Raw genomic sequence first — 23,180 nt, forward strand, 5'->3', positions numbered from 1 at the left:
GCCTGAGTTTCTTTGCTTTTGCCTGCGTTTTCACATGTTCTTCAGTACAAGTAAATCAAGTATGCTTGCGTCTTTGATATAATGTTTTGCGGGACCTTGAAATCATCTTCAGATAATCTGAAGTTTGCATAGGTGAGGTTCCTCTGTACTAACTATTTTCTGCATAAGCTTTCCTCATATTAACATTATGCTAGCCTTAAATCTGTGTCTTGTGGTTTTCGATCCTTACACCAGTAAGAATGGTTTCTTCCCAATTATTCTATCCCACTATGGATTTGATAGAGATATTCAAGAATCTTCAATTTTTTCTTTATAAAGAATATTTCCAACCTGTCAACAGAACTGAAGTTCCTCATTCCTGGAACAATTCTCATTAATCTTCAAACTATTATTCTATAATTCCCAAAGTGTGGTGGCCATAACTATATACAGCAGTCCGGATGGAGATAAAACACCTTTTTAGGCAGATTTTCTAATTTTCTTATGTGTGTGGTTGAAGCTGGTGAGGCCAGAATTTGTTACCATTCTCTACTTGCCATTGAGAACATGTTGGTGCGCTACCTTCTTAAATTGTTACAGACCATATGCATAGATACACTCAGTGCTATTGGGAAGGGATGTCCAGGATTTTGAGTAGGGACAGTAAATAAATGGTGGTATCGGCCATGCGAAAGGAACAGGAGTAGGCCCCTTGAGCCTGCTTTGACAGTTAATTGCATCATAGCTGGTCCAACATTCCTCGCATCCACTTTGCATTTTACCCTAAAACCTTGATTCCCTTGATTAATCAAGAATCCGTCTACCTCAGCCTTCCATAAATACAAGGGCAATGCCCTCAGCTCTCTGTGGTTAGGGATACCAAAGACACTCAATCTTCTAGAGAAGAAATTCCTCCTTGTAGGACCGCAGCTGCTGACCAGGGATGAAGACTCAGGAGGCAGGCAGGATTTAGGCAAGTGGTAGACTTTTATTCAAGCATAAACAGGTTTATCCAGGGAAAGGGCCAAAGGATCTTCCCTGAATCTGGCCTCAATGTGAGAAAACAATTTTTCTCTTAATATTTGGCTCAGACTGGAAGAGAGATCAATGGGACATTGGTTTTTACAATGAGTACAGCAATTTTTTTATACATTGTGAGACAGTAATCATATACAATGGCCGCTATGTCCTTCCCTCTTATACCGTATACCCAATCCTAAGAGACACCAAATCAATGATGAGTGTATTTTTCCTTTTATGTTGAAGATTACTTCTGTGATTATCTGAAGAACCTTTATCTAGAACCTATTTCTTAATATTGGAAGTAATTTCAAAGAAACAACTGTTTCCTACAAAATAACTTTAGCTATTGTCTTTGCAGCTGTTTAGGGAGTCAAGCTGATCGGTTCTTGGGCTGAGACTCTCACCTGGTGTTATTCATTTACTGGGACAATCGTCCTTTCATTGATCGCAACCTCTTGAATCACTTGTTTATCTTTATGCATCCTCTTATCAAGACTGTTTCGGATGGTTTCTCATAGGGCCCCCTTGCTGACCTTGAAGTAATCCTGTTCAAAGATGCCATTATGTTTCACTTTGTAAATAGGCTGTTTAGTCTTGCTAATTTTTAATTGACCATTTTGGTATACAGAGGAGCCTTGATTATCCGAAATACCAATTATCCGAAAATTGGATTATCCGAAGGAGATGTCGAGGTCCCGATAGAAACATTACATCAAAGACGTGTTTCCAACAGTGATCATGTCTTTTGTTTACAGTGATTAAACAGGCACTGATTCCAAATGACTAACTGCCCGCGCCCTCTCTCTCCCCACACTTTCCCTGGAGTTCTACACAGGGGTGACCCTAAACCCCCCCCTTCCCCACATAATCTCTCCAATATTGACCTGTACAGGGCAAAGATGGAACCTGTCAAAACGTTGCAGTAAAAAGGCGTGTTTGTGTGTGTGTGTGTGTTAGTTAGTTAGTTAGTTATTTGGAGACTTACCCCACAAAGTCAGCTGCAGCAGTCTTGCTGTCCAATCCAGCTGTCCTGGAGAGGGGGCAAGTGTGAATGGGGTTGGGGGTAGGGGTTACATGGGGTTTGGGGCGGGGGAGGTGTGGGCTGGTGTTGGGGGCAGTGGGGGTGGGAGGTGTCGGCTGGTGTTGGGGGGGGGGGGGGCAGGGGTGGGGGTTGCATGGGGTTTGGGGCAGGTGGAGGTGTGGGCCGGTGTTGGGCACGGGGGTAGGGGTTGCTTGGGTTTGGGGCAGGGGGAGGTGTGGGCCGGTGTTGGGGGCGGGGTGAGTTGTGGGCCGGTATTGGGGGCCAGGAGGAGTGGGGTTGGGGGGGGGGGGGGAAGGTCGGAGGGAGGTGTTGGGCAGCATCGAGGGGAGGGCCTCGCATGGTGTGTGCTGTTGCAGTCTCCTGAACAAGGAGCAGATTTTAAAACTCCGAGCCCCAGAGGAAAGGCATTTAATCGATTAACCAAATAATCGATTAGCTGAATGAAATAGTGCCCGCCCATCGCGATCGGGTAATCGAGGTTCTTCGGTACACAGGTACAGGTAACCCTACAAATTCTGCTATGACGCTAGGCCAGATTAAATCAAAATCTAAAATGGTCTAAATCAGAGCCCATGAATTCAAACCAGAGTTAAAGAGTCCAAATCAAAATACAAGAATAGTCTTGCTGCAGTGTCCTCGCATCCATGATCCTCCTCTTGTCATTCAGTGAGCTCGTTATTTCTATTCATCGTTCCACGAATAATTTGTTGGTTTGGTGGTGCGTAGTAAGGCCACCTTCTTGGTCCGTAGCTTTTCAGCGGTCATCTTCATTATTGTGGTGATGAAATAATTGATGAAACCAAAAAATTACATAACGCAGACATACTATAACAATACTTACTATTCCGTGGACAGTGAACATCCCCAGATATTGATAGCTTGGCTGTACCATGCCCAGATATCATTGTGACAAAGAACCTTTCTTTTTCTAAAATTGCAAGTTTGTGCTGACTAGGTGCCCCCTTCAGGAGGCCTGATGCGTGATGCATGAATGATACCATATTGCCCAGATAACATGACCCTGTCCAGGATGGTGGCAGCCAGCCATAGGCTCTGTGTCCACACACAAAGTAGGCGTCATTGTATGGGCAATAAACTCTGGGTATCAGCGTTTTAGTAACGTTCCCTTACACAAGAGTTTCCTGAAGGTCAACCGGGTGCCATTGTATGTGTGAATACAGTTACTAATTCCCAGTTCCAGCCCTTTAGGACCTGTTATTTCTAAGCAAAATCATTCTGATGGCTTCCCTATTCCTGAAGTGTTAGTCAGTGTGACAAAGGGAGGCTGTTGTGAGGTCTTGTCGTTAGGCTGGCAACACCCTGCAAAGATGGCCAGGTTGTACCGTGCTGATTTCCATTGTGCTGTATCCCGGTCAGCATTTACTAGGTACCTCCTCCCATTGATAGGCTGCCCTTCTATATCTCCATGCCTTAAACTATATTTAACAAATTTTGGGACCTCAAACAGGATGCATCACAGGGGTATCCCTACCGTAGACTGTATGGGGATGTGTGTGCAGGCCCAGCAATGAGAGACATTGTCTTCTTGCATGCACAAAGACATGATCACATTCAAATGTCTTGTCTCCACTTACCTATCATCCTTTGATGGGATCAACATTAAGAGGACCCCACAGAGGATTAGGATTTTTAATACTCATGCTAATTTCAGCAATATTCTTAAGTACTGTCTTCACTGTGCAATTGTGCTACATATATTTCATGTCACCTTAATCTATTCCGCTTGCCATCCTGGGGTCAAGGATCCTGGTTCTGCTGATAATATTAACTACAAGATCCATCCCATCAAGGGGACAAGGCACCCTTGCTTGGGATTATTTTCACCAGGACCTTTGATCCTGGGGCTGGCATTCCTGTTTGTCCTGGGTGTCCCTCAGACTCCTGATCCTTGATAAGCTTGTTGGTCTTGTTCCTGTCTGTGAAGTATGTGTAACTGCTTACAGAAAGGTTTCGTGGAACTCCAGATGTATCCTTTGCTAGTAGTTTGCCACCCTCCATCCTGTGATTAGATCCTGGGGGAGTGTTATTCCCTGTCCTGTCGTGAGAACAAAGTGTGTTAATCCACTGGGCCTCATGGGCGTTGCCAACTGGGCCATCAGAATGGCTGGTAGGGAAAGGGTCTATCTAAACCTTTCTTCGATCATTGTCTTGGTGAGAGCAGTTTTTGGTGTTCTGTTCATTTTCTCTACCATATCTGAGCTCTGTGGATGGTGTGGGGGAATATGATACTTTTGTGTTATTCCCAAGAGTTTACGTGCTTCCTTCAGATACATGCATGTGAAATGGGTCCCTTAGTCTGAGTCTAGTTGTAGGGGCACCCCCATCTGGGTATTATTTCAGCTGCCAGTATTTTTGTTCCGAGTCCTTTGCGGGGAAAACTTATACCCGTTTGGTAAACTGGTCGACTATGACCAGACAGAATTTCTTACTATGACTATGTAGGAATGGACCTAATAAAGTGCATTTGAATGTGTTCCCATGGTCCTCATGGATGGGGTTGATAGCTCACTTTAATTTTAATTCCCTGTCCTGATTCTGTCTGTGCATATGCAGTACACCTCTGGCAAAATTTAGCTATGTCTCTTCCCATTCCTTTGCATCACCAGCAATTATATATTAGCTGTATCATTTTATCCCTGCCTACATATGCTAATCCATGGTAAACATTGCATCAGGTCTGTTGGCGCAATGTGGGAGCTACCACCTTACCTTTCTCCAAGTATCATCTGTTCCTAATGCTGCTCCATTTTTAATCCATTCTGTTCTTTCCTCTGAGCTAGTGCTGCTTGTAAATTTAAAAAGTTCCATTAATCATCTTTGGCTTCTTGCTGTTTCACTGCTGCTATCATCATTTCCTGTTCTAACATTGCTTTTGCAGCACTATTTGTGTAATTGTTTCCTCTCTGCTCTCCTCCAGTACTGTATCCATAGATTACTTCACCCAGTAAGATAACAATCATATATAGACTCAAAATTTATAAAGGAAGTATTGATCCAGTCCACTTCAAACTTAATTAGTATTGATGTCCCACAGATTCTAAAGAGGGTGGGATAAACTCTTGCATGTAACTATATCATCCGTCACTGCTGTTCCTGCAAGAAAATAAATGTTACATTTTTTAAGAGGAAAAGAAAGCGCCACCTTTGCTAAATTTGCCTTTCCTAATTACTGTATCAGTTTTCTCTGATTTGTGTAAGCAAGCATAGTTTTGCTTATTTTTAGGCAATTTCATGTAAGTAGTTATGGGCCGTTTTGGTATGTACAGGTACAGGCCACCCCTGCACTCCTAATCTCAGTTTTAAATTGGCACTCCTTTATTCTGAGACCATGCTGTCTGGTCTTAAACTCTCCCATCAGGAGAAACATTCCCTCAGCATTTACTCTGTCAAACCCCTTTAAAAATCCTATAAGCTTCTATGAGGTGACCCCTCATTCTTCTAAAATCCAGTGAGTGGTGTCCCAATCGGTTTATCCTTTCTTCATAAGATGATCCCTCCATTCTAGGATTGTTGTAGTCATCCTCTCTGAACTACCTCCAATGAAACAATATCTTGCCTTAAGGGGACCAAAAGTGCTCACAGTACTCTAGATTTGGTCATACCAGCATCTTGTAAAGTTGCAGTAACATTTTTCAACTCTTACCCTTCAACCAGTGGCTCAGTGGTTAGCACTGCTGCCTCACAGCACCAGGGTCCCAGGTTCGATTCCAGGGCGACTCTCTGTGTGGAGTTTGCACATTCTCCCCATGTCTGTGTGGGTTTCCTCCCGGTGCTCCGGTTTCCTCCCACAGTCCAAAGACGTGCAAGTCAGGTGGATTGGCCATGCTAAATTGCCAGTAGTGTTAGGTGCATTAGTCAGAGGGGAAATGGGTCTGGGTGGGTTACTCTTCAGAGGGTCGGTGTGGACTGGTTGGGCTGAAGGCCTGTTTCCACACTGTAGGAAATCTAATCTAATGATTAACAGATCCTGCTGTATTTCTAAGTGGACAAGGGTCCAGACTACTCTTGTGGGCGGCACGGTGGCACAGTGGTTAGCACTGCTGCCTCACAGCGCCAGAGACCTGGGTTCAATTCCCGCCTCAGGCGACTCTCTGTGTGGAGTTTGCACATTCTCCCCGTGTCTGCGTGGGTTTCCTCCGGGTGCTCCGGTTTCCTCCCACACTCCAAAGATGTGCAGGTCAGGTGAATTGGCCATGCTAAATTGCCCGTAGTGTTAGGTAAAGGGGTAGATGTAGGGGAATGGGTGGGTTGCGCTTCGGCGGGGCGGTGTGGACTTGTTGGGCCGAAGGGCCTGTTTCCACACTGTAAGTAATCTAATCTAATCTAATCTAATCTAACCTCCTTGAAATAAAGGTCAGCATTCCATTTGCCTTCCTGATTACTAACTGCAGCTATGTGCTAGCTTTGTCTTTCATGTACAAGTATCCCCAAGTCCTTTTGTGCTACACTTTCTGCAGTTTTTCCTCCATTTAAATAACATTTCTTTTGTTCTTTGTTCCAAACTGAACAGCTTCGCTTTTTCTCACATACTCCATATACCAATTTTTTGCTCACTTGCTTAACTGATCATTATCTTCCTGTAAACTTTTGTACCCCTCTTACAACCTGTCTTTGCATCTATTTTAGTGTCATCTGAAAATTTGGCGACAGTAAATTTCCTTCCTTTCTCCAAGTTATTAGTATATATTGTACCAGCACTGATTCCTGTGGAATCCCGCTGGTCATTGGTTCCCACCCTGAAAAAGAAACCTTATCCTCATGTTCGGTTTCCTGCTCCCGAGCCAATTCTTTATCTATACCAAGATACTACTACCCACGTGGTGGACTCTATAATGATTTAATCTTTTGTGACAACATAGGCTCTTCGGCCCTCGATGTTGTGCTGACCTTTTATCCTACTCTAAGATCAAACTAACCTACATATTCTTGATTTTACTATCATCCCTGTGCCTATCCAAGAGTCATTTAAATGTTCATTACGTATTTGACTCTATTACCACTGCTGGCAGTACATTCCACAAACCCACCACACTGTGTAAAGAATCTACCTCTGACATCTCCCTTAAATCTTCCTCTAATCATCTTAAAATTATGCTCCCTCATGATAGCATTTCCTCCCTGAGTAAAAGTCTTTGACTATCCAATCTATCTATGCCTTTCCATCTTGTACACCTCCATCAAGTCACGTCTCATCCTTCTTTGCTCCAGTGAAAAAAGCCCTAACTCCTTCAACTTTTCTTCATAAGACATCCCCTCCAGTCCAAGCAACATCCTGGTAAATCCCTTCAGTACCTTCTCCAAAGCTTCCACGTCCTTCTTATAATGAGGCGACTAGGACTGAACACAACATTCCAAGTGTGGTCCAACAAGGGCTCTGTAGAGCTGCAGTATAACCTCGTGGCTCTTAAACCCAACTCCCTTCTAATGAAACCTCCTTATTTTATGCCTTCTTAACAACCCTATCAACTTGGGTGGGAACTTTGAGGGTTCTATGGACATGGACCTCAAGATCCTTCTGTTCCTCCACACTGCTAAGAATCCTGTCTTTAATTCTATTCTGAATTCAAATTCTACTTTCCAAAATGAATCACTTCACATTTTTACAGATTGAACGGCATCTGTCATTTATCAGCCCAGTTCTGCATCTTGTCAGTGTTCTGTTGCAACTTGCAACAGCCCTCCACGCTATCCACAGCTCCATCGATCTTCATTTTACCAGCAAACATACTAACCCATCCTTCCACTTCCTCATCCAGGTCATTTATAAAAATCATAAAAAACCGAGGTTCCTGAACAGATCCCTGTGGAATACCACTGGTCACTGAGCTCTATGCTGAATACTTTTCACCTGTTACTACCCTCCGTTTTCCAAAGGCCAGCTAATTCTGTATCCAGACAGCCAAATTTCTCTCTATCCCATTCCTCCTTATTTTCTGAATGACCCTACCGTGGGGAACCTTATCAAACACCTACCTAAAATCCATGTACATCCCATCCACTGCTCAACCTTCATCAATGTGTTTTGTCACATATTTAAAGAATTCAGTAAGGCTTGTGAGGCATGACCTACCCCTCACAAAGCCATGCTGACTATCTAACCAAACTACGGTTTTCCAAGTAATCATGAGTCCTGTCTCTCAGAATCCTTGTCAATAATTTGCCTACCACAGACATAAGACTGACTGGTCTGTAATGCCCAGGATTATCCCTACTCCCTTTCTTGAACAAGGGAATAGCATTTGCCATCCTCCAATCATCTGGCAGTACTTCAGTGGACATTGAGGATGCAAAGATCATCGCCAAAGGCGCAGCAATGTCATCCCTTGCTTTTCATAGTAATCTTGGGTATAACCCGGCTGATCTAGGGAACTTGCATTTTTAAAAATATTCAACACATCCTCCTCCTTAACATTATAATTTAGAGATGCTGGTGTTGGACTGGGGTGTACAAAGTTAAAAATCACACAACACAAGGTTATAGTCCAACAGGTTTAATTGGAAGCACACTAGCTTTTGGAGCTAGTGTGCTTCCAATTAAACCTTTTGGACTCTAACCTCGTGTTGTGTGATTTTTAACTTTGTACTCCTTAACATGGACCTGTTCGAGCATATCAGTCTGTTTCATGCTGTCCTCACAAACGTCAAGGTCTCTCTCAGTAGTGAATACTGAAGCAAAATATTCATTGAGGACCTCCCCTACCTCCGCCAACTCCAGGCATAAATTCCCTCCACTATCTCTGATTGCCCCTACCCTCACTCTGACCATCCTCTTGTTCCTCGCATAAGTGTAGAATGCTTTAAGGTTCTCCTTAATCCTACCTGTGAAAGCTTTTCTCATGCTTCCTTCTAGCTTTCCTAAGTCCATTTTTCAGTTCCTTCCTGGCTACCTTTTAACCCTCTAGAGACCTGTCGGATCCTTACCACCTCAACTTCCAGTAAGTTTCCTTCTTCCTCTTGATTAGATGTTCACATCCTTTGTCACCCAAAGTTACTTCACCCTTCCACCCCTTCCTTACCTCAGTAGAAGAAACCTATTCAGCACTCCCAGCAAGTGCTCCCTAAACAACCTCCACATTTCTGTTATGCATTCCCCTAGAACGTGTTCCCAATTTAGGTACCCCAGTTCCTGCATAATGGCATAGTAATTCTCCCTCCCCCCAATTACTTTCCCATACCTACTCCCACCCTACTCCGTAATTATAGTAGATGTCAGGAAATTGTGATCACTAACACCGAAATGCTCTCCCACAGAGATCTGATACCTGGCCTGGTTCATTGCCAAGTACCAAATCCAATATTGGCTTCCCCTCAAGTCAGCCTGTCTACATATTGAGTCAGGAATCCTTCCTGGACACACCTGACAAAAACTGCTTCACCCAAACTGCTTGAACTAAGGACGTTCCAATCAATATTAGGGAAGTTAAAGGTATCCGTGACAACAACCCTGTTACTTCTGTATCTTTCCAAAATCTGCATCTCAATCTGCTCCTTGGTCTCTGTTGCTATTGGGGATCTGTAGAAACCTCCCAATAAAGTGACTGCTCCCTTCCAGTTTCTGACTTCCACCCGTACTGACTCTGTAGGCAAACCCTCCTTGATGACCTCCCTTTCTACAGCTGACTAGCAGTGTAACCCCCCCCCCCCACCCCCCCCCCCCCCCCCCCCCCCCCCCCACACCATCTCTTTTACCTCCCTCTGCCCTCCCCATTCTTTTTGAAACATCTAACCCTCGGAAGATCCAACAACCATTCCTGCCCTCTCCAAGTTTCCGTAATGGCCACAGCATCATCGTTTCAAGTACTGATTCACGCTCTTAAGTTCATCGCCCTTATTCCTAATACTATTTATGTTAAAATAGACACACTTCAACCCATCATACTGACTGCACCTTTGCCCTATCAATATCTGTCCCTCTTCACAGACTCTCTGCACACTCCATCCTCAGATATGTAGCTCCGGTTCCCAACCCCTGTCAAATTAGTTTAAACCCTCCCAAAGAGCTCTAGAAACCTCCCACCAAGGATATTGGTACCCATCCAATTCAGTGCAACCTGACCTTCATGTACAGGTCCCACCTTCCCCAGAAGGTATCCCAATCATCCACATATCTGAAACCCTTCCTCCTACACCAGCCCTGCAGCCACATTTTCATCCGTGCTCACCGTGTTCTTAGCCTCACTAGCCTGTGGCGCTGATAGCAATCCTGAGATTACTCCTCTGCTCATCTTGTCTTTCAGCTTCCAAACTAACTCCCTACATTCCCTTTTCCTAGCTATGTCATTGGTACCGATGTGTACCACGACTTCTGGCTGCTCTTCCTTCCCCTTAAGAAACCTGTAGACTCGATCCAAGTCTAACTTGTAGAATGTTTTCTGGAAGTCCAAATACATTTACTGGTTTCCCCCTATCCACACGGGTTGAGCCTTCCTCAGCAAAGTTCTAATTAATTAGTCAGACACAATTTCCCACTTTTAACAAAGAAAATTACAGGACAGGAACAGGCACTTCAGCCATCCAAGCCTGCACTTGGACAGATCCTTTATCTAAACCTGACACCTATTTTGTCAAGGGCTGTATTCTTCTGCTCCCTGCCCATTCATGTATCTGTCTGTCCAGATACATTTTAAATGACACTATTGTGTCTGTGTCTATCACCCCTACTGGCAACATGTTGCAGGTACCCACCATCCTCCTATGTAAAGAACTTTCCACGCATATCTCCATTAAACTTTTCCCTCCTCGCCTTATGTTCGTGACCCCTAGTAATTGAGTCCCCCACACTGCGGAAAAAGCTTCTTGCTATCTACCCTGTCTATAGCCCCTCATGATTTTGTTAACTTCAATCAGGAACTACTCCCCCCAACACACACATACACCACTCCATCTTTCTCATGAAAATAATCCTAATCTAATGCCCTCCACACTAGGCAACTTCCTCTTCACCCTCTCCAAAGCATCACATTGATTAGATTATTTTTCCAAATGTTCTGCAATTACTTTCTTCATAATTGATTGCAAAACTCTCCCAACGATAGATGTTAGGGTGATTGGCCTATTGTTACTTTTTTTTTGCTCCCCTTCCTTTTTGAATAGGTGTCATAATAATCGTTTTCTATTATTTTTCTGGTAGTTTTCTAGTATTTCTCCAGAATCCTGCGATTTTTTTTTGGATAATTACAATCAATGCATCCAGTATCTCTGTAGCTGCTTCTTTTTTAGGATGCCAGCAATCAGGGTCTTTCGACCTCTCTGCCTTTAGGGTCATTAGTTTGTCTAACACTGCTACTTTAATGATGGTAATGCTACTTAATTCCTCACCTGTATTCTTTGGTATTATTGAAATATTCAAAATATCTTCCACCATAAAGAGCGATGCAAAATATCTTTAATTCTCTGCTATTTCTTTGTTCCTAAAACTGTTGCCCAGATTTATTTTGAGGTGTCCACATTCACCTTTACTTGTCTGTATTCCTTTTTGTATATTCTGTATAAGGTCTTGCTGTTGGATTTTGTATTTCTTATTGGTTTGTCCCCATCATTTATTTTCCCTATCAGGGTTATCACCAACTTTGTACTCCTGTGCTCTATGCTTTTCTTTCAACCTAATACTCTCCTATCTTTCTTGGTTACCCTAGTTGGTTTATCCCTCTCTTAGTATCATTCCTTCTTATTGGGAAATATTTTTGCTGAGAGTCACTAATTGCTTCCTTAAATTCCTACCACAGTGTTATTCCTGCTAATCGAGCCACTCATTTCACTTTAGCTAACACTCCTCATTTTGTTGATTCAGATAAATGAAGGAAATTGCAATTGTTTATGACCCAAGTTTCTCACTATCAAACTGAACATTAAATTTAATCATGTTGTGATTACTACTTCCAAGGGGATCTTTTACTCGGGTAATTTATTAAACCTGTCTCATTACCCATTACGAAATTCAAGAGGGCCTGCTCCATGGCAAATTGCTCTATGAAACTATCTGTAATGCACTCTGAATTTCATGGTGTAAGCTATCCTTTCCAATTTGATTAACATAATCAAAGTGAAGATTAGAGCAATCATTATGGGTGACTTTATTCTTTTTACATGCACCTATTATTTCTTGATTATAGCCTTTCCCACTGAGAAGTTACTGTTCAGGGGTCTGTACACTGCTACCAATGTGTTCCTACCCAAGATGTTTTTTTTCCCTCCGCCCAAATGGAGTCAACGTCACCTGAACCAAGATCATCTCTGTCAACTCTTCTCATTTTATTTCTTCCTAACAGTGCTACTGCATCACCTTTTCCTCCATCCTCTCTCACTGAAAGGTCAAATATTCATGAATGTTATGTTCCCAGTTTTGATCTCCTTGTAATTATGTTTCTGTAATAGCGTTGAGATCATATTTATTTACCTAAATTTGCACCTCAGTTCATCTGCCTTTATTCTGAATGTTTTGTGCATTAAAATACAAAGCTTTTAAGTTTGTCCTATTATTGGGTTTGTCGACATTTTTAAAGTTCCTTGGTACAATATGACATTCACATATCCTGTCCCTTCCTTTTGTTTTTTGGTAACTATCAACCCCATTACGAATCCAGTAATTCTTTCCTTTATCTTTGTTTCTAATTTTACATGCAACTGAACCTCCCCCCAACCCCCATCCAATCACTATTTAGTTTTTCTATCCCAAGTTATCCAATTTGTCAGAATTCAGCAGCTTGTTTTATTAAAGTCATCTCTCATTTTTCTATATTCCGATGCCATGAGGCCCCTCATAAGACAGTGCATCAATACTTGGTATCAGCTCAGTGAAACTTCTCTGGACTGCCTCCAATACCAGTATATCTTTCTTTCAATTCTGGATTCAAACCTGTTCACCATATTCCAACTGTGGTCTCAGTAGTGCCTTGTTTAGTTTTTTTTTTCAAAGCCTCCCTACTCATATATTCCATTTCCATTGAAATAAAGAATGTCATTACTTTTTTCCTTTCCTATTACTTGCTGAACTTAAGTGCTAACTTTTTTTGTGATTTCTGCACAAAGACTCCCAAATCCTTGTGTTCTGTAGATTGCTGTAGTTTTTCTGCATTTAAATAATAGTCAGTTTTTCTTCATCCAGCCTCTCATGTTCCCACATTATATTCTATCTGGCAAGTCATTGCCCACTTGCTTAACCTGTCTGTGTCCCTGTGCAAACTCAGCATATGTCTTCCTACCTATTTGTGTGTCGCCTCCAAACTTGGCTATACTTCGTACTCTTTCCTCAAACAAGTCATAGATCTACAAATAATTGTGCCCCCGGCATTGATCACTGTGACTCTCCAGCTACAAGTTGCCATCCTGAAAATGCCCCCCCTTCTCCAAATGCTCTTTTCTATTTGTTAGCTAAACCTCTATCTATGCTAATAATCTAATACTTGGCACTTCATCTCATGTTTTCTGAAAATCCAAATATACTACATTCCATGGCTCAAGGAGGGACAGGATAGACAGCTTAACATGCCAGGGTACAGGTGTTTTAGGAGGGACAGAGATGGTAGAAAGAGGGGAGGTGGGGTTAGTTCTAATTAAGGCAAGTATCACAGGAGTAATCAGAGATGAAATAACAGAAGGATCATGAAGTGAGGCTTTGTGGGTGAAGCGAAGAAATAAGAAGAGGATGGTGACATTATTAATTGTACTATAGGCCCCCCCAAATAGTCAATGGAAGTTAGAGGAACAAATATGCAGGGAGATTGAGGAGACTTACAGGAACAATAAGGATGTTTAGATTAGATTAGATTACTTACAGTGTGGAAACAGGCCCTTCGGCCCAACAAGTCCACACCGCACCGCCGAAGCGCAACCCACCCATACCCCTACATTTACCCCTTACCTAACACTACGGACAATTTAGCATGGCCAATTCACCTGACCTGCACATCTTTGGACTGTGGGAGGAAACCGGAGCACCCGGAGGAAACCCACGCAGACACGGGGAGAATGTGCAAACTCCACACAGTCAGTCGCCTGAGGCGGGAATTGACCCAGGTCTCTGGCGCTGTGAGGCAGCAGTGCTAACCACTGTGCCACCGTTATCGGGGATTTTAATTTTCATAATAGACTGGGACTGCCAGAGCATTAAAGGCTTAGATAGAGTTGTACAGCACGGAAACAGACCCTTCGGTCCAACTTGTCCATGCTGACCAGATACCCTAAACTAATCTAGTCCCAGCCTCCTCCACTTCCTCTGGCAGCTCATTCCATATGCACACCATTCTCTGTATGAAAAGCTTGCCCCTTAGGTTCTGCTTAAATTTTTCCCCTCTCACCCTAAACCTATGCCCTCTACTTCTGGACACCCTCACCCTAGGTAAAAGACCTTGTCTATTTACCTTACCCATGGCCTTCATGATTTTATAAACCTCTATAAGGTCACCCCTCAGCTTGTGATGCTCCAGGAAAAACCACCTCAGCCTATTAAGCCCCTCCCTATAGCACAAACCCTCCAACCCTGCTAACATCCTTGTAAATCTTTTCTGAACCCTTTCCAGTTTCACAATATTCTTTCTATAGAAGGGAGATTAGAATTGCACACAATATTCCAAAGATGGTCTAATCAAGGTCCCATATAACCACAACATGACTTAGGTGGAAGTGAGGACTGCAGATGCTGGAGATTAGAGTCGAGAGTGTGGTGCTGGAAAAGCACAGCAGATCAGGCAGCATCCGAGGAGCAGGAAAATTGATGTTTTGGGCAAACCAGCCATATGATCTCCCAACTCCTATACTGAATGCTCTGCCCAATAAAGGAAAGCATACCAAACACCACCTTCACTATCCTATTTATTTACGACTCCACTTTCAAGGAACTATTAATGGCACAGTGGCTCAATGGTTAGCACTGCTGCCTCACAGTGCCAGGGACCCGGGTTCGATTCCAGCCTTGGGCAAATGCCTTCATGGAATTTGCACATTCTCCCTGTGTCTGCGTGGGTTTCCTCCGGGTGCTCCGGTTTCCTCCCACAATCCAAAGATGTGCAGGCCAGGTGAATTGGCCATGCTAAATTACCTATAGTGATAGGTGCATTAATAAGGAGTAGGTGAATGGGTCTGGGTGGGTTACTCTTTGGAGGGTCGATGTGGACTTGTTGGGCCGAAGGGCCTGTTAAAACACTAGTGAATCTCATCTATTAGCCTGCACTCCAAGGACGCTTTGTTCAGCAACACTCCCTAGGACCTTACTATTAGGTGTATAAGTCCTGTCCTGATTTGCTTTTCCAAAATGCAGCACCTCACATTTTATGTAAATTAAACTCCATCTGCCACTCCACGGCCCATTGGTCTATCCAATCAAGATCCTGTGTGTTCTGAGGTAACCTTCTTCGTTGTCCGCTACACCTCGTGTTTTGGTGTCATCTGCAAACTATGCCTTCATGACCAAATCATTTATATAAATGATGAAAAGCAGTGGACCCAGCGCCAATCGTTGTGGCATACAACTGGTCACAGGCCTCCAGTCTGAAAAGCAATCCTCCACCACCAACCACTGTCTTCTACCTTCAAGCCAGTTCTGTACCCAAATGGCTAGTTCTCCCTGTATTCCATATGATCTAATTTTGCTATCCAGTCAGTCCATATAGATCACATCCATCACTCTGCCCGCATCAGTCCTCTTCGTTACTTAGAACATAGAACATTACAGCGCAGTACAGGCCCTTCGGTCCTCTATGTTGAGCCAACCTGTGGAACCAATCTGAAGCGTAAATATCCTACACTATTCCATTTTCATCCATATGTTTATCCAGTGGCCATTTAAATGCCCCTAAATTTAGCGAGTCTACTAAAGTTTCAGGCAGTGAGTCTGAAACCACTCACCACTCTGAGTAGAGAAACTACCTCTGGCATATGTCCTATATCTATCACCCCTCAATTTAAAGCTATGTCCCTTTGTGCTAGCCATCTCCATCCAAAGAAAAAGGTTCTCACTGTCCAACCTATCTAACCCTCTGATTGTCTTTTATATCTCAATTAAGTCACCTCTTAACCTTCTCTCTAATGAAAACAGCCTCTTGTCCTTCAGCCTTTCCTCATAAGACCTTCCTTCCATACCAGGCAACGTCCTAGTAAATCTCCTCACCTTTTCCAAAGCTTCCACATCCTTCTCATTCCAAGTGCAGCCGCATCAGAGTTTTGTATAGCTGCAGCACGTCCTCGTGGCTCCAAAACTCAATCCTTCTACCAATAAAAGCAATCACACTGTATGTCGTCTTAACAACCCTATCTACCTGGGTGGCATCTTGCAGGGGTCTGTGTAAATGGACACCGATTTCTCTCTGCTCATCTACACCTCCAAGAATCACACCATTAGCCTAGTATTCTTTATTCCAGTTGCTCTTCCAAAGTGAATCACCTCATACTTTTCCACATTAAACTCCATTTGCCACCTCTCAGCCCAGCTCTGCAACTTATCTATGTCCCTCTGTAACCGGCAATATCCTTCACTATCCACAGCACCACCAATCTTAGGGTTATCCACAAATTTACTAACCCATCCTTCTATGCCCTCATCTAGGTCTTTTTTTAGATTCTTAGATTCCCTACAGTGTGGAATCTAAGAATCTTTAAAAAAATGACCTAGATGAGGGCATAGAAGGAAGGACAAACAGAAGTGGCCCCAAAACAGGTCCTTGCCATACACCACTGGTAACTGAACTCCAGGATGAACATTTCCCATCAACCCTTGTCTTCTTTCAGCTATTCAATTTCTGATCTATTCAATAACCCTCAATCCCATGCCTCCATATTTTCTGCAATATCCTACTGTTGGACACCTTATCAAAAGCTTCACTGAAATCCATACATACCACATCAATCGCTTTACTCTCATCTACCTGTTTGGTCACCATCTCAAAGAACTCAATAAAGTTGTGAGGCATGGCATACCTTTCACAAAACTGTGTTGACTATCCCTCATCAACTCATACCTGTCTAGACGATTATAAATCCTATCTCTTATAACCTTTTGCAACACTTTACCCACAACTGAAATAAGGCTCAGTGGTCTATAATTACCAGGGTTTTCTCTACTCTCGTCCTTGAGCAAGGGGACAACATTTGCTATCCTCCAGTCATCTGGCACTTCCTGTAGACAATTATGACAAAAAGGTCCAAGCCAAAGGCTCTGCAATCTACTCCTTGGCTTCCCAGAGAATCCTAGGATACATCCCATCCAAAGTACTTGCCTATTTTCACACTTTCCAGAATCGCTAACACCTTGTGAACCTCAATCCTGTCTAGTAACCTGCATCTCGGTATTCTCCTCAACAACATTGTCTTTTTCCAGTGTGAATATTGACAAGAAATATTGATTTAGTGCTTCCCCTATCTCCTCGGACTCCACGCACATCTTTCCACTAATATCCTTGATTGGCCCTACTCTTTCTCTATTCATTCTTCTATTCCTGTTGTATCTATAGAAAGCTTGAGGGTTTTCCTTGATCCTAGCTGCCAACAATTTCTCATGTCCCCTTCTGGCTTTTCTTAGCTCTCTCTCTAGGTCTTTCCTGGCTAACTTATAACTCTCATGTTCGCTAACTGAGCCTTCACGTCTCATCCTAACATAAACCACCTTCTTCCTCTTGACAAGAGATTCAACTTCTTTAATAAACCACGGCTCCCTCGCTTGGCCACTTCCTCCCTACCTGACAGGTGCATACTTATCAAGGACACGCAGTAGCTGTTCCTTGAATAAGCTCCACATTTCAATTGTGTCCATCCCTTGCAGTTTCCTTCCCCATCATGTGCATCCTATATTTTGCCTAATCACATCATAATTGCCTTTCCCCCAGCAATAACTCTTACACTACCTATCCCTTTCCATCGCTAAAGTTAACATAACCCAAATGTGGTCACTATCACCAAAGTGCTCATCCACCTCCAAATCTAACACCTGCGCAGGTTCATTACCCAGTACCAAATCCAATTTGGCCTTGTCCCTTGTTGGCTTGTCTCCATATTGTGTCAGGAAACCATCCTGCACACATTGGACAAAAACTGACCATCTAAAGTACATGAACTATCGTATTTATAGTCAATATTTGGAAAGTTAAAGTTCCCCATAACAATTACCATATTAATCTCGCTCCTATACTTCAAAGAATTCAGTCAAGTTAAGATAATTTCCCAAAGCTATGTTGAGTATCCCTAATCCCTCGCCTTTTGAAATACATGTAAATCCTGTCCTTCAGGCTTCCCTCCAACAACTTACCCATCACCAAGGTCAGGCTCACTGGTCTGTAGTTCCCTGGCTTTTCCTTACCACCTTTCTTAAATAGTGGCACCATGTTAGCAAACCTAGAGTCTTCTGACAACTCACCTATGACTGTCATTGATACAAATATATCTGCAAGGGACCCAACAATCACTTCCCTAGCTTTCCACAGAGTGCTATGGTACTCCTGCTCAGGTCCTGGGGATTCATCCTGCTTTATGTATTTTAAGACATCCAGCAGCACCACCTCCCTAACATGAACATTTTTCAAGATGTCACCATCAATTTCCCCACATCCTGTATCTTCCATGTCCTTCTCCACAGTAAATACTAATGCACAATACCTGTTTAGTATCTTCCCCTATCTCCTGCGGTTCAAAACATAGGCTGCCTTGCTGATCTTTGAGGGGCCCTATTTGTCCTTAATGTATTTTTGATTCAAGTAGAAAGATAAAGAATTATCCAGCATGCTGTGTGTCAACTATGAGGGCTAGAGTTTTCTTGCCCAACTGAGCATGGGATAAGCAGTTAAGATAACGGGACTTTTATCAAAATCTGTAACCGTGTGTGCTTGGTACCTGGTAAACAGATGTTCCAAACTTCCAGCTCAGCACTGTCCCCATGACTTGTCCGGACCTGTCCTACCTGCCTATCTCCTTTTCCGCCTAAATCCTTTTCCACCTATCCACTCCACCCTCTCCTCCCTGACCTATCACCTTCATCCCCTCCCCCACTCATCCATTGTACTCTATGCTACTTTCTCCCCACCCCCACCCCTCCTCTAGCTTATCTCTCCACACTTCAGGCTCACTGCCTTTATTCCTGATGAAGGGCTTTTGCCCGAAACGTCAATTTCGCTGCCCCTTGGATGCTGCCTGAACTGCTGTGCTCTTCTAGCACCACTAATCCAGAATCTGGTTTCCAGCATCTTCAGTCATTGTTTTTACCTAGATGATACTCTTACCCAGTCCCAGGTGTCGATTCACCTAGGTTGCACAAAAGTTGGACTTGAACTGCTGCGGGTTTTCAATTGAAGAGAAAATCCCCTATTGCAGGACAAGAGGTGTAATACCTGAGAGCGGTTCAGATGGAGTGCAATTTAAGTGTGTTCAGGAAAGTTTCCTCAATCAGTATTTTGATGGTCCTACTCAGAAAGGATCAAAACTCTATCTACGCCTGCAAAAAAGGTAGGATAGCTGCCAGTCTGGGAGCATTTTGGGACCAGTGACCATAGTTCTGTTAATTTTAAAATAGTTATGGAGAGGAACAAAACTGGTCCACAGGTTCAAATTCTAAGTTGAGGCAAGACGAATTTTGATGGAATTGGGGAGAAGCTTGCAGGGCTTGATTGGAGTTGTTTGTTTGCAGGCAAAGGGACCTCAAGAAAGTCTGAGGCCTTTAAAAGTGAGATAGCTAGAGTTCGAGGTCTAATGTTTTTGTGAGGGCAAAGGGCAAGGTTGGCAGAAATAGGGAACCCTGGATGACGGGAGATGTTGAGGTTTTGACCAGAAAAAAGAGAGGAGACATGTCTCAGACAGTTGGGTTCCAGGGAATCCCTGGAGGTATGTAGGGGATACAAGAGTTTACTGAAGAAGGAAACCAGGAGGATGAAAAGGGGGCACAAAATAACCTTGGCTCAGAAGATTAGGGTGAAACTAAAGAGGTTCTTTAAATATATTGAAGGAAGAAAAATAACTAGAGGTAGAATACGACCCTTCAAGGACTGTAGTGTACATGTATGCGTGGAACTGCAGGAGAAGGGCGAGGTCCAATGAATATTTCTCCTCTATCTTTACTGTGGAGAAAGACATGAAGACTTGGGGAAGTTAGTGGTGATATCTTGGGGATAGTCCATATCGCAGTAGAGGTGGTGTTGGACATATTAGAATGTATGAAGGTAGATAAATCTCCTGGTCCTGACCAGATATACCTGAGAACCCTGCAACAGGCTAGGGAAAAAATTTGTGAGGTCCCTAGCTGGTATTTGTACATCACTGTCAGCCATGGGTGAGGTCCCGGAAGACTGGAGGGTAGTGAACGTTGTGCTCTTATTCAAGAAAAGCTGCGAAGAAAAACCTGGGAACTATAGACTAGTAAGCTTAACATCTGTGGTCAGGGAGTTAATTGAGAAGATTGAGAGATAAGATGTATATGCATTTGGAAAGACAGGGCTTGATTAGAAGTAGTCAGCCTGGCTTTGTGCATGGGAGATTATGCCTCACAAATTTGTCAGAGTTCTTTGAAGTGTCTAGGAAGGTTGATGAGGACAGGGCGGTAAATATAGTATGTGGATTTCAATATGGCCTTTGAGAAGGTTCCATGTGGTAAACTGCTCTGGAAGGTTAGATCGCATGCAATTCGGGAGAGCTGCAACTTGGATATGCAATTGGTTTGATAGTAGGAAGAAGAGATTAATAGTGGAACAATGCTTGTTGGACTGGAGGCCTGTGACTGGTGATGTACCTCAAGTTGGTGCTGGGCCCATTGCAGTTTGTTATCCATAACCGTGATTTGGATGAGAATGGCGCTGGCAAAGCACAGCGGCCAGGCAGCATCCAAGGAGCAGGAGAATCAATGTTTTGGGCGTAAGCCCTTCACATTGATTCTCCTGCTCCTCGGATGCTGTCTGGCCTGCTGTGCTTTTCCAGCACCACACTCTAAACTCTGATCTGCAGTCCTAACTTTCTCCTTTGGATGAGAATGTACGAGGCATGTTTCATGTTTGCAGGTGACACTAAATTAGACAGTTTCGTCGACAGTGAGGAAGATTCTCAGAAATTGCAGCAGAACCTTGATCAGCTGGGGAAGTGGGCTGAGAAATGGCAAGTGAATTTTAATATAAACAAGAAAGAGGTGTTCCATTTTGGAAAATCAAATCAAGGTAGGAGTGTCATGGTGAAAATTTTAAGGAGTCTAGTGGAACAGAGGAACCTTGGAGTTCAAGTTCACGGTTCTCAGAAAATGGAGTCATCGGTAGACAGCACAGTGAAGATGGCTTTGCCTTCAGTCAGGGCTTTGAATATCAAAGTTGGGAAGTTATATTCCGGTTATGAGGCTGCACTTGAAATATTGTGTTCGGTTTTTGCCACCTTGCTATATTAAGGATGTTATTAAACTGGGAGGAATGCAGAAGAAATTTACAAGAGCATTGCCAGGACTGAGTTAATAGGAAGAGGTTGGACAAGCTAGAACTTTTTTCTTTAGAGTATAGGGGACTGAGAGGGGATCTTTATCGAAGTGCATAAGATCATGAGAGACATGGATAGGGTGAAAGTATTCAGTCTTTTTCTGAGAGTTGGGGAATCAAGGACTAGAAGTTTCAGCTGAGAGGGAAAGAATAAAATGGGACCTGAGGGACAACATTTTTACACAGAGGGTGGTTCAAATATGAAATGAGCTGCCAGCGGAAATAGTTGAGGCAAGTACATTAACAACATTTAAAAGCCATTTGGACAAATATGTGGAGAGGAAAGGTTTAGAAGTACAGGGAAATGGGGTTAGCGTGGATGGATATTTTAGTCGGCATTGGCTAGTTTAGGTCTGTCTCCGTGCTGTAGGACACTGACGCTATGCCTGTCTGCTGGTTTCTCTTCATCTAATCAGCTTGTTACATCATGCTGACCCTAACCATACTATATATTTCAAAATGCACTGCTATTACATAATTTACAATAAACTCTTAACATTTTCCCTATAACAGGCATTAGCCTAACTGTCCTATAGTTACCTGTTTTATCTCCTTCCCCTTTTAAACAAAAGTTGTTACAATGGCCCCTTACCTCCTGCTCTTCCCTCTCACTTCCTTGCCGTCAGCCCCTCCCTTATTACTCCCTTGCTCTTGGCTCGTTCTCTCACTGTTGCTCTTTTGCTTCTGAACCATTGGACCCAACCCTTTTCCCGTCTCATCATCAGCCCCTTTCCAGTCACCCCTCACCATCAATTACTTCTGTTTCATTCCTTGCCTGCGGCATTTTCTTGCCATCTGGATCCCTCAGCCTCTCCTTTCCCTGCAGCCCTTGCCTCTCTGACTGCTGGCCTCCTTAGTACCTTAATCATAAACATGCCAACCTTTATTTAGAACGATTCTGAAGACAGATCACTGGACACGAAGCATTAACTCTGCTTTCTCTCCACAGATGCTGCCAGATCTGCTGAATTTATCCAGCAATTTCCATTGTATGCATTTCTTGTTACAAAGTGGAAATTGATGGAAAAACCTACAATGTACTTCATTTATCATCACTAAATCTGGATGTATTTGTCCATGTTTTGTATATCTGCTTCCAAAGTATTTCATTGGAAAATATGGGGAGTTTAAAATAGGTGACATCCTGCACTCTGGGTCCAGGACAGATTTCCTATCACTTCAAAGCCATGGTTCAAATGCAGAAAATCGTTCCTTTGTTTTTGTTTTAAGTTAGCTAATTTTCTCTGTATAATTGTTTTGTACTTTAAGGCAATGAGAGGGACCATAGTCAAATATTGCTGCATAAGTGGAGATGTAATTTCTTCAATCTTCTTTCTCCTGTCCTGTCTTCCTGTGGAATCAAAGTTGACAATGTTGCATTAATTGTTAGTGTCATGTTTATTGATATGGTCTTACATATAAGTTGATAAGTTCTGTGTAAACTAGTAAGCTGGTAATCTTTGAAAACCTAAAAGTTCTGAAATGTTTTTGATTTGAAAATATAGCTTTCTAACAACAGAATGCAGTCTGAACCTATGGAAGATTTACAGGACCCCAAAATGTCTTCAGAACTAAACGAGTAAGTACCAGTTTAGTATCTCATCTGAACCTATGGTCAAGTCTTATGCAACCAGTGTTGCACCAGTGGCTGTGTACAGACTAGGTTGCAAATTAAATATGAATAACTGCCA

General features: G+C 43.0%; 1 protein-coding gene across 2 annotated transcripts in view; it reads left to right on the forward strand.

Annotated features, from left to right (window-relative positions):
- rbm44 (RNA binding motif protein 44) overlaps positions 1–23,180 on the forward strand; it is a 141,685-nt gene that overhangs the window by 5,681 nt on the left and 112,824 nt on the right. Inside the window, exon 2 of one of the 2 annotated variants that reach the window (XM_072578668.1) lies at positions 22,995–23,068. In XM_072578668.1, coding sequence (XP_072434769.1) covers positions 23,010–23,068 — 59 coding nt within the window. In that variant the 5' untranslated portion in view covers positions 22,995–23,009. Of the gene's footprint in view, positions 1–22,993; positions 23,069–23,180 lie in introns of those variants that run through there. The other variant, XM_072578669.1, reaches the window with a different exon arrangement.

This window comes from Chiloscyllium punctatum, chromosome 10 (genome assembly GCF_047496795.1).
Source record: "Chiloscyllium punctatum isolate Juve2018m chromosome 10, sChiPun1.3, whole genome shotgun sequence".
Classification (NCBI taxonomy): Eukaryota; Metazoa; Chordata; class Chondrichthyes; order Orectolobiformes; family Hemiscylliidae; genus Chiloscyllium; species Chiloscyllium punctatum.